The sequence below is a fragment of the Aegilops tauschii genome, chromosome 2, assembly GCF_002575655.3.
Source record: "Aegilops tauschii subsp. strangulata cultivar AL8/78 chromosome 2, Aet v6.0, whole genome shotgun sequence".
Classification (NCBI taxonomy): Eukaryota; Viridiplantae; Streptophyta; class Magnoliopsida; order Poales; family Poaceae; genus Aegilops; species Aegilops tauschii.
This window is the reverse complement of record NC_053036.3, coordinates 86695907-86707117: the sequence shown is the minus strand read 5'-3', so window position 1 is coordinate 86707117 and position 11211 is coordinate 86695907. Positions and strand designations below refer to the sequence as shown.

At 51.0% G+C, this 11211-nt stretch overlaps 1 protein-coding gene across 1 annotated transcript; it reads left to right on the top strand.

The window, feature by feature from the left end:
• Positions 1-6675: 6675 nt before the first annotated feature.
• LOC109785773 (rhomboid-like protein 19) lies at positions 6676-10896 on the top strand. The gene is made up of 8 exons (XM_020344365.4): positions 6676-6925; positions 7491-7615; positions 8221-8281; positions 9059-9225; positions 9323-9434; positions 9517-9719; positions 9851-9982; positions 10555-10896. The coding sequence occupies exons 1-8, from the start codon at positions 6881-6883 to the stop codon at positions 10652-10654; spliced, it is 945 nt and encodes a 314-aa protein (XP_020199954.1). The 5' UTR covers positions 6676-6880; the 3' UTR covers positions 10655-10896.
• The last annotated feature ends 315 nt before the right edge of the window (positions 10897-11211 follow it).

Sequence of the window (11211 nt, the reverse complement as noted above, 5' to 3'; positions counted from 1 at the left end):
AATTCCCGTCCATTTCTTTTATTCATTGCTTTACAGAATCTAAAGTAATTGTTCATGAGCTAGCAAAAATGTGGCTAGGGCCCATCAATGGAATATTTTCTTAGAGGAGCCTCCAGATGAGTTCATTACAAGATGTAACGTCGATTGCGGTTGATAAAGAGAGGAGATTAATCAAAAAGAGCATTTACAGTTGTACCGTTGTTAAATGTCTGGGCAGACAACCCGAAGAAACAAACGCCACCTAACTAGACACCCCCCCCCCCCCCCAAATCAAAACCCAAATGCCAGCCCATATGCGGAGCAGGTATGTGGACGTTTAGACACGTCTGTCATGTTGGATCCGACATGTCGGTCCAACTTCAAATCCTCTAAATTGACTAAGTCCATCAAATCAACTGCCTTGCTCCTGCTTCCGTTCTCCCTTAACTGCCTTCGAGCCATCACCCTCGTTCACGCCCACTTCGCATCCGCGTCACCGTCCTAGATGTTGACACCCACTACACCCCCCCCCCCCCCACCCCCAATCACCATGAACAATGGATCGACGGAGTTCATAGGGGCCCCGATCGTCGCGAGCAACCTGGAGGGAGCGGCGCGCCCGACAGCGTGTGTGCAAAGCTGCAGAGAGGGAAGTCGTGGAGTGGGAGGTCATCGACATGGACTTCTAAACAAAATTTGTCAGGCGTTCAACATGTAAGATGTTCTTGTCATGTTATTTTCTTCTTAGTAGATTGATTGTGTTCCAAATAGAGGCTTAATCGGGCTCCTATGACATTAACAGATACATCTTGGATGCTGGAGAATTTCCAATTCTCACAATGGTTGACATAATCTACAGGCAACTCATGACAAGACATTGCAACTGTTAGAAGGGAGAAAGAGGGATTGTTGCGGAATATGATGGATGTATTATTGAGCCTCGAGGGCGAGTATATATTGAGTACAAGACTTGGAGGGCAAGACGCCTCTCCTGGAGATAAGGTAGGAGACGGATTACAAGTCCTAGACTACCAAATACAAGTATCCCAAATATATCTCTAACATCCCCCCGCAGTCGTAGCGGTAGCGTTGCGAACAACAGGAGCGTCGCGGACGGTCAGACTGGAGAGAATAGCAGCCGACGGACTGACATCCCCCCGCAGTCCTAGCGGGAGCGTCGTGGACGGTGTCGCGTCGCGGACGCGTTGACTGTAGAGGAAGCCGACGAGTTGCTCAAGCGGATGATGGCCCTTTGTGCCGATGTCGATGTAGCCGAGAGCGTAGGGTGGTGTAGCCGTGGTCGAGGTAGCCGTGCGAAGAACGCCGTGGTCGATGTCGAGTCGGGGTAGCCGGTGTCGAGGGAGTCGCCGTGGAGCCGCAGGCGCAAGGAGGCGCCGAGTTAGTCATGGGCGCAGTGGTGTCGAAGTAGTGGTGCGCCGGGAAGAAGTTGTTGTTGACGACACGTCGCGGCGGGTTTGCCAAGCCCGGAGACACATCGTAGACGAAGGCACGCACCGGTGTTGCCAGCACCGGGCATGCGTAGACGGACGAAGACGAAGTTGACGAAGCGCCGCACCAGGCTTGCCAGGCCCGGGGACACGTCGTGGACGAAGGCACGCATCGGTGTTGCCAGCACCGGGCATGCGTAGATGAGAGACCTGCACGAGCTGTACGCCATGTCGGAGAAGTCGGAGGGGCCAGCAGAGAAGAACTCGACGACGGTTGCGGCGCCAATCGGCGCGGGGCCGATGTCGATCGCGGTTGTCGGAGTAGACGAAGTGGTCGGGGTAGATGACGGCGATGCTGGTGACGGGCTGGTGCAGGACGACGACGAAGGAGGTGGACGGGCGGCGGCGGCTACGGGGGTAGCGGCGACAGCGGCCAAAGAAGAGCGGCGGCGGCGGCCTTACGGCGGCAGCGGCGGCTAGGTTAGGAGCGCGGCGGCGGTGCTCGAAGTAGGCGAAGAACCCTGACAGCGTGACGAAGACCGGCGCAGAAGGTGGCGTTCCCGCGCCAAGGGAGATGGCGCGGCGCATACCATGGGAGGTCGACGCGCGGTGACGGCAGAGTGGACCGCGGGCCGCGACGCTACGGCCCGAAGGTGCGACGCAGTGGCGGCGGGCAGGTCGGGGCGACGGCGGGAAGACCTCGGGGCGGCGGCTGGGACCGCGGGCCGTGGCGCTGCGGCCCGAAGGGGCGACGCAACGGCGGCGCACGAGTCGGTGCAGCCACGAGGACGGCCTCGGGCGGCGGCAGAGACCGCGTATCGCGGCACTACGGCCCGTAGGGGCGACGCAGCGGCGACGCACGAGTCGATGCAGTCACGAGGAGAACCACGGGGCGGCGGCGCTGCGGCCCGACGGGGCGACGCAGCGGCAGCCCGTTGCTCGATCGGTGGAGGGGCGCACTGAACTCGGGGACGATCTTCACGGGACCTGCGGAGGCGCGCGTAACCAACGGGCCAGGTCGGTCATGCAGCGTAGATGAGGCGGAGGCGAGCGGGTGATCAAGCCGATCGCGCGTGAGGTCGGGGACGCCGCTCGGTGGAGACGTGGTGGCGGCGGAGTCCGAGATGAAGCTGGCGACGACGGACGGCGTGGGACGTCGTGTTGGAAATATGCCCTAGAGGCAATAATAAATGGTTATTATTATATTTCTTTGTTCATGGTAATTGTCTATTATTCATGCTATAATTGTATTGTCCGGAAATCGTAATACATGTGTGAATACATAGACCACAACGTGTCCCTAGTAAGCCTCTAGTTGATTAGCTCGTTGATCAACAGATAGTCATGGTTTCCTGACTATGGACATTGGATGTCATTGATAACGGGATCACATCATTAGGAGAATGATGTGATGGACAAGACCCAATCCTAAGCATAGCATAAAAGATCGTGTAGTTTCGTTTGCTAGAGCTTTTTCCAATGTCAAGTATCTTTTCCTTAGACCATAAGATCGTGCAACTCCCGGATACCGTAGGAGTGCTTTGGGTGTGCCAAACGTCACAACGTAACTGGGTGACTATAAAGGTGCACTACGGGTATCTCCGAAAGTGTCTGTTGGGTTGGCACGGATCGAGACTGGGATTTGTCACTCCGTGTGACGAAGAGGTATCTCTGGGCCCACTCGGTAATGCATCATCATAATGAGCTCAATGTGACTAAGGCGTTAGTCACGGGATCATGCATTGCGGTACGAGTAAAGAGACTTGCCGGTAACGAGATTGAACAAGGTATTGGGATACCGACGATCGAATCTCGGGCAAGTAACATACCGATTGACAAAGGGAATTGCATGCGGGATTGATTGAATCCTCGACACCGTGGTTCATCCGATGATATCATCGTGGAACATGTGGGAGCCAACATGGGTATCCAGATCCCGCTGTTGGTTATTGACCGGAGAGGCGTCTCGGTCATGTCTGCATGTCTCCTGAACCCGTAGGGTCTACACACTTAAGGTTCGGTGACGCTAGGGTTGTAGAGATATATGTATGCGGAAACCCGAAAGTTGTTCGGAGTCCCGGATGAGATCCCGGACGTCACGAGAGGTTCCGGAATGGTCCGGAGGTGAAGAATTATATATAGGAAGTCCAGTTTCGGCCACCGGAAAAGTTTCGGGGGTTACCGGTATTGTACCGGGACCACCGGAAGGGTCCCGGGGGTCCACCGGGTGGGGCCACCTATCCCGGAGGGCCCCGTGGGCTGAAAGTGGAAGGGAACCAGCCCTTAGTGGGCTGGGGCGCCCCCCTTGGGCCTCCCCCCATGCGCCTAGGGTTGGGAACCCTAGGGGGGAGCTTCCCCCTTGCCTTGGGGGGCAAGGCAACCCCTTCCCCCCTTGGCCGCCGCCCCCCCTTGGAGATCCCATCTCCCAGGGCTGGCGCACCCCCCAGGGGCCTATATAAAGGGGGGGGAGGGAGGGCAGCAACCTACAGCCTTGGGCGCCTCCCTCCTCCCTGCAACACCTCTCTCTCTCTCTCTCTCGCAGAAGCTCGGCGAAGCCCTACCGGAGACCCGCTACATCCACCACCACGCCGTCGTGCTGTTGGATCTCCATCAACCTCTCCTCCCCCCTTGCTGGATCAAGAAGGAGGAGACGTCGCTGCACCGTACGTGTGTTGAACGCGGAGGTGCCGTACGTTCGGCACTCGGTCATCGGTGATTTGGATCACGGCGAGTACGACTCCGTCATCCACGTTCATTGGAACGCTTCCGCTCGCGATCTACAAGGGTATGTAGATGCACTCCTTTCCCCTCGTTGCTGGTAGACTCCATAGATGCATCTTGGTGAGCGTAGAAAAATTTTAAATTATGCTACGATTCCCAACACGTCGTGCGGACGAGCTTGTCAGCACCGGCACCCGGGCTGCCAAAGCAACGCCGGCGCCCGGGCAGCGAGGCCCGAGTGACCAACGGAGCAGCGGCGCCCGAGTTGAGGCAGCCAATGAGCCTGCCGCGGCCGTCCCGACGCAGCCGAGGACGAGGCCGGCGAGGTACCGGGCCGCCGTGCAGACGCGACGGAGGTGGGTGATGTGGATCGATGGGCGGGCCGGCGCGCGAGCGACGGCTATGATTGGCCGTCGCATGGCGCGAGGCCGCCGGGTCGGGGCGATGCAGGTGTCCCGGTCGAAGCAGGGCGGTGACGGCCGGCGCAGGGCGACGGGCGGACCGACGCGCGGACGGTGGCTGGCCCTGACGGGCCGCTCGGCGCGCATGGCCGCCGGGTCGGAGGAGAGGCCGGCTGGTCGCGCCAGGGTCGGAGTAGAGGCGCTCGGGGTCGATGGCGGCGGTGGGCGACGCAAACCGATCAAGAATAGATCGAAAAACCAAAAAGAAACCGCGCGATCAAGATGACCGGCGGGAGAGAGAAAACCCCGGAGCAAGGCTCGGGGAAAAAGACTCTCTAGGGCAGCCGGCCAACACGACCGGCGGACGAGCCCTAGGTACAGGCGGCGCAGCCCCCGGCGGCGGTCATGGAGGCCGACCGCCCCGGGGGCGGCGCGCGGGTGCGGAAGCGGCGGCGGCTAGAGTTTAGGATCGACTTGCGATAGATACCATGTTAGAAGGGAGAAAGAGGGATTGTTGCGGAATATGATGGATGTATTATTGAGCCTCGAGGGCGAGTATATATTGAGTACAAGACTTGAAGGGCAAGACGCCTCTCTTGAAAATAAGGTAGGAGACGGATTATAAATCCTAGACTACCAAATACAAGTATTCCAAATATATCTCTAACAGCAACAAATAAACCGAGTTAGATAAATGGCCAGATGACATCTGCCCAAAGATCTAAAAGAAGACTGAGAAGGCATCAGAACTAGCAACATTTGCTATGTGGAAGGATCAGGAGATGGATTTTTTCTAGTAGGCATTTTAGGGATATACCACATAGTAGACATGCACAAACAAACATGTATCGGCAGAAGAATTCGGAAATAACTAAATAAGGCATTCCATACCCACATGTAGTGTCCTGCTGTAGGAATTACAAAAATCATCATCTGCAAATGTTTGATCCATGCTATTATACTCAAAGCAAATGTTCAAGAAGTCATATGTAAACATTATATATCCTTGGAAACACAAGACATAATGGGAGGACATGTACGGGTCCCCAAATGAACACTTATGTACCAGAAGCATGTAGGAAGGCCGTCAACTACTGGCAAGCACATGGAGAGGTTGATCACGAAAGAAAAAGGAAGAAAATCACAAATCATGGTGTGATTATGCATTGCAAAGCACTGCGGCGAGCCAGATCAAAACAGGAAGGGTGCAAGTACTCGAAGGCAGGACTACCAACACCAAATGCACAAATTCAACCTCCAAACCCACCAAACATCACCCTCTTAAGGTCCTGTTTAGGACCTCTCTCAACTTCCCCAAATATGCAAATTTAGCTTCTCAAGCCAACTTCCAAACCCACCCGGTGACTGAGAAGCATTCAACACGTTCGTGGCTTCTCCTAGAGAGGCAACCCAGTTGAGGAGGCTGCTGGCCTGATGGGCGCCTGGAAACAACCCGGTTCGGTCTCCTACAACAGCGGGCTCTGACAAGGTGAGCACCAGCGTCAATGCCGACGAGGCTGGTGGTGTCTCCTAACGGTAGGGAAGCTGTGTCGGGCCTACTCGTGGGGGCTACGTCGTCGGGATCCAGAGGGGATGGGGCTGAACGGCTGGATCTCACACGAAAGATGAGAGTCGGTCGATGACGGGGTGGAGCCGGCCATGGCGGCGGTGGGTGGGGTTACTAGGTCGAAACGAGCATAGGAAGACGGGAGAGAGGATACGTCAAGGGAGGGAGGGGTACTGATAAGTGGGTAGCGATAGTTCCTTTTTTTTTGAGGAGCAAGGAACAAATCGTTTTGTTTGACGGAGACAGTTCACCGTAAATATGGCGACGAAGTTGGGCTTCCGGTGCTTCTCATTTTTACACCATGGGCTGCCTCAGCTTCACGATTTTAGCTTCTTGGAGCTCAAACGTCCGGGTCGGCTTCTCGTGTGGAGTTAGCTGGAGAGGTTCAGAACATGCCCCAAGTCTTAACACCTTGTTTTTTTTCAGTTTTTTTAGGGGCAAAAACTTTTCGAACATGGTTACGACAAAGTTTTCTTAGAAACTTAAACTTAGTTTCCATGCGATACTCAACCTCATTTACCTCGACTCTGGAACCACTGCGTTCGAGCCGAGCCAGGAGGAGGCGGCAGGGAGAGAGCACCCCGAAGCCCGAACCGTCGTCCGGGAGGCGGAAGCCAGTCGACCCCACGGACCTAACGATCGATCCCAAACCCCATCAAACCTTTGCGTGCTCCCCGCTCCACTTCCCCCCTCCCCTCCCCTCTCCTCACTGCAGCCACAGGGGGCTCCGGATCGGCGGATCTCGTCGGGCGGCGGCCGCCACGATGATGAGCAGCGTCTCCCCTCCGGCGCCGTCGCTCCCCTCCGGGGTACGTACGCACCTCCTCCCCCTCTCTCCAGATCTGGTGCGGCGAACGCCCCTCGCCGTCGAACGCCTCTAGATCCTTCGGCCCGGGCGCCTCTCGCGCCTGCCGTGTGGCACCACGCGCGTCCTTAGTACCCCGGCGACGCCCCTGTCGCGCCGTTCTCGGTCCCCCGGGAGGCCGTCGCCGGGACGCTGGTCGTGGAATTCCGGGGGCGATGCGTTTGTCGAGCCTGCTTCGTCTGTGAATGCGTGGCTGAGTTTGGGTGCGCGGATCTCGGTAATGGTTCTAGAGTTGGATAGCTGAATCCGTTCGCCAGCTCTCTGTCCGCACCAATGCCAGAGAAAGAAGGACCTGCATCATGCTGTTTCCAAGCCACCTTTGGTGGTCTCATGTGGATTTGTTTGCCCTTGCCCGGAGTTTTAACAGATTTGTATGCCTCAGATGTGTCCTGGTAGCTGATTTTGTTTTGAGGAAAGGCCTGGTAGCTGAATTACGTGCGAAAACACTTGTTGCTGTACATCTCGAGCCGTCTCGGCCACTGACAGATGCCGCGTTTATCAAAATGTAGGGTGGAAGCTTCTTCAGAGGGTACACGAAGCTCTGCAAGGGCCTCGCCGTCATATTGCTTCTCGTGCACCTCTTGGTCCAGCTGTTCCCATCAGCCGTCAACTATCTCGCGCTTATCCCCGCAAGGTAGCCAATGCAAACAGATCTTTGTTTCAACTGGAATCTGATGTTTGCCGAGAAATTTTAGTCACATGCCTGAGTAATGGTGAAGTTTAGTCAGATGCCTGAGTAATGGTGAAGTGCACACAAAATTAAAGCTACCTATCTTGCTTGTTTTGAAATGAAGTTACCGGTAGTTTCTCCTTAAGAAGCCAATGAATGTTAAACATGCCTTTGAGGTGTTACCCTGTATAACTTGAACATGGTTAGAATTTGGATACTTGATTGACCCACTTACTTCTATTATGTTAATACTAATTACTACTGTAGGAATCCTGGTTCTTATTTATAGTGATGGTTATATGTCTCACGATGAAGGATATTTGAGATTTTTTGTTTATATAAGTTTTTTCAGTACTTCCATGTTGGGATTGGTTACTAGCTCCAATTTGATACAAATTTTTTTTTTCGGAACTCGTGGGAATGTGTTCTTATTTATTGATAGGCTTTTGGTTTACACTACCAATCGCAGCGAGTGCTTGTCAAAAAGCGTAGATGTTTGTCATACTTCTCATAAAATATCATGCTGCTATTTTCTTTGGAATTGTTTGATTAATTTATTTCTTCTATAGGACAATCCCTTTCGCCTGGAACTTGATTACTGCTGGCTATGTCGAGCAAACAATTCCAGGGGTAAGTTCTTCCTCTCATCTTTGTCAAGGGCAGAGTTCTGATTTGTTCTTTTGTATGCTTTGTAATCATCTTAGCACTCGGTATGTGTCCTCTAATTAATTTTATGGAAGATTACTGAAACTAAATCTCCCTGAAATGACAATAAGAACTATGGCAACTAAAGTAACTGTATGTGAAGTAAAGATATGTTTACCACCGTGTGAGAGATTGCCTTTTCCAAAGTATGTAGACGAGGTGGCAAAGCTTTTAGATGGTTAGCTATGAAAAAGAACGCGCTTACTCAAACTAGTAATTAATTTGGTGAAATTTGGATAGGGAGTGAATCAGAGTATGGTTGCAATGTCTCTGGTTATAGATTGGTAAGTTTTTCTCATGAATTAAATCATATTTTAATCTTCATTTATGCTGAGCAGCAGTCGTAAAATCAATTCAGTGGAAATATCTGTGAGAAGTGATAACACATATGCAGTGTATGGCACGGATGTACAGTGAGCTATCTATAGTACTTGCCTGAGATACTTTCTGCAGATGCGCCTTAACTTTAGGATCATGTTAAGCTTGTTTGGGTGTGACAGCTAGTAGTGCTCTCCTTTATCGTTGTTTGCTCTGGACCATGTGATCAGATTTCATATTGGTGTCTATATATTAAATAAAATATCATATGTGTAGATTCGCCTTTCCTTGCTCCCCAGCTGCCAAGTGCAATATTTTAATAAGACTTAAACCATTCATATTTAATCGAGCCCCCTCAAATTCACATGGTTAATGTGCTTCCAGGTGATTATCAGCATCATTGGTCTTCTTTTATTTGGGAAATTATTAGAGCCTTTATGGGGCACAAAGGAGTTATCAAAGTTCGTTTTTATTGTCAACTTCTCAACTTCAATGTGTGTCTTCGTAACTGCTATTGCTGTGTACTATGTAACACAACAAGAGAGCTACCTGTAAGTATTCTACTTCTATAGAAGTGTCCAAGCACGTCTGATTTGATGTTCTGTATTGGGTAAACTGACGAGTTTTTCTTAATGTTTCATTTCTCAGCTACACTCCTCTTTCTGGTTTTTATGGGGTTCTGTCAGGATTGTTGGTGGGCATCAAGCAACTTATGCCAGAGATGGAGCTTAATCTTTTCGTGCTGAAGATTAAGGGAAAGGTTTGTAACTGGTACTGTTAATAAAATAACTCTGTTTGATGTTATCGTCTGACCTGACATGTTTATTTTTGTCCCTACTCAGTGGATCCCATCACTTATTGCACTGATCTCCGTTGTTGTAAGCTTCTTCATGAAGGACTTGGTATCTTACCTCCCAGTTATACTGTTTGGCATTTATATGAGTTGGATTTACCTGCGTTACTTCCAAAAGAGGCTAGAGACAGGCCTGAAAGGGGATCCAAGCGAGGAGTTCTCTTTCTCAAGTTTCTTCCCTGCAATTCTGAGGTATTACGGCTTCCCCTTTATATAATACTAAGATAGTTTACGGTTGAACTTCCTGACTAATTTATAAAAACATAGCCAAATTCTGGATTTGATAGCCTTCATATTTGGATTAATTTATTAAAAATATGCAGACCAGTTCTGGATCCAATAGCCACAATATTCCATAGGCTTCTGTGTGGAAGATCTGATAGGGCAGACCGGGGTCAGACATTGGAAACGTCATCATTGCCGGGTTCAGATTCTACTGAGGCAAACAGGAGGAGGTTAGTTTTTGTGACTTGTTCTCAAGTAACCCTTGCTCACACAAACTAGTCTTTGCAACCCTTCAGTACTTCCCCTCTGTATCTTTGTTAATTATCACACATAGGCAATGCTCAAGTGAATATTGGATTTATGTTTTGAGACAGTCACTCCTTTAGGATTATTTATACTTTGCGCATGCAGTTTGTGAGCTTGTGGAATCTATGTTGTTACGCCATTCCGTTTGAACTGATTGCGATATTCTTAGTTTTGGGTCTTTTGGTTCAGTAACTAATAGCCCTATTTGGTGCTTCGGTTGCTGCAAGAAATGCATATATGCCACTCCCTCTGTTTCTAAATAGAAGTCTTTCTAGAGATTTCAATATGGACTACATACGGATGTTATAGACATATTTTAGAGTGTAGATTCACTCATTTTGCTTCGTATGTATTCCATATTGGAATCTCTAAAAAGACTTATATTTTGGAACGGAGGGAGTAGTAGTGTACTCGAGAACAAGTCACAAGAAATGCATATATGCATATGTGCTAGTAGTGTACTCGATCTCACTTGGTTCTGTTGATCTCACTGCAGGGAAAGGGGTCAAAGGGCACTGGAGCAAAGATTGGCTGAGAAGCTGGCTGCGGTCAAGAGTACAGAGAGCACGTCTCTCGACGCATCCGACAAAGTTTGAGCCTTCTGCAAAAATGACCTGCGAATGTTGTGAATTCCCGGTGCTGCGTTACCCAAGTGACGTTGTCTGGAGGATGGGGAGCATCGTCGGTTCGACCGCGAGCTCTTTCTGTTCCCTAGTTTATATCCATCTGTAAGTGCTTCTAGGGGAGGCGGTGATGCGAGAATGTGTGATTTTACTGATTTAGGGAACCGAACCATATGCCGAACTGTGCAATGATAGCATCATGTTTGTTAGCACAATTTAGCCGCATGCTGACTGCTGAGAGTTTTTCGCATTGCATTTTTGAGGCCCAGAGGCGTTCCATGAGCATGAATGAGTTGCCGCATTGGTCTGTTTGTCGACCGTTCGATTCTATCTGCTTGAGTTATGATTGCCATGAGTAGGCGATGACAGTCTGAGAAGGCGTTGTGGTGAATTAAGTTGGTAGTGTTTGGTAAATGACATGATGCTATGTGTATTGAGTGTGGTAAAATAATAAAGTTTCTTTTCATATAAGAATGAGAAAATCTTATTTGTGTGTGCGAACTAGCAGCCCCAGCCCACCTACTCGGATT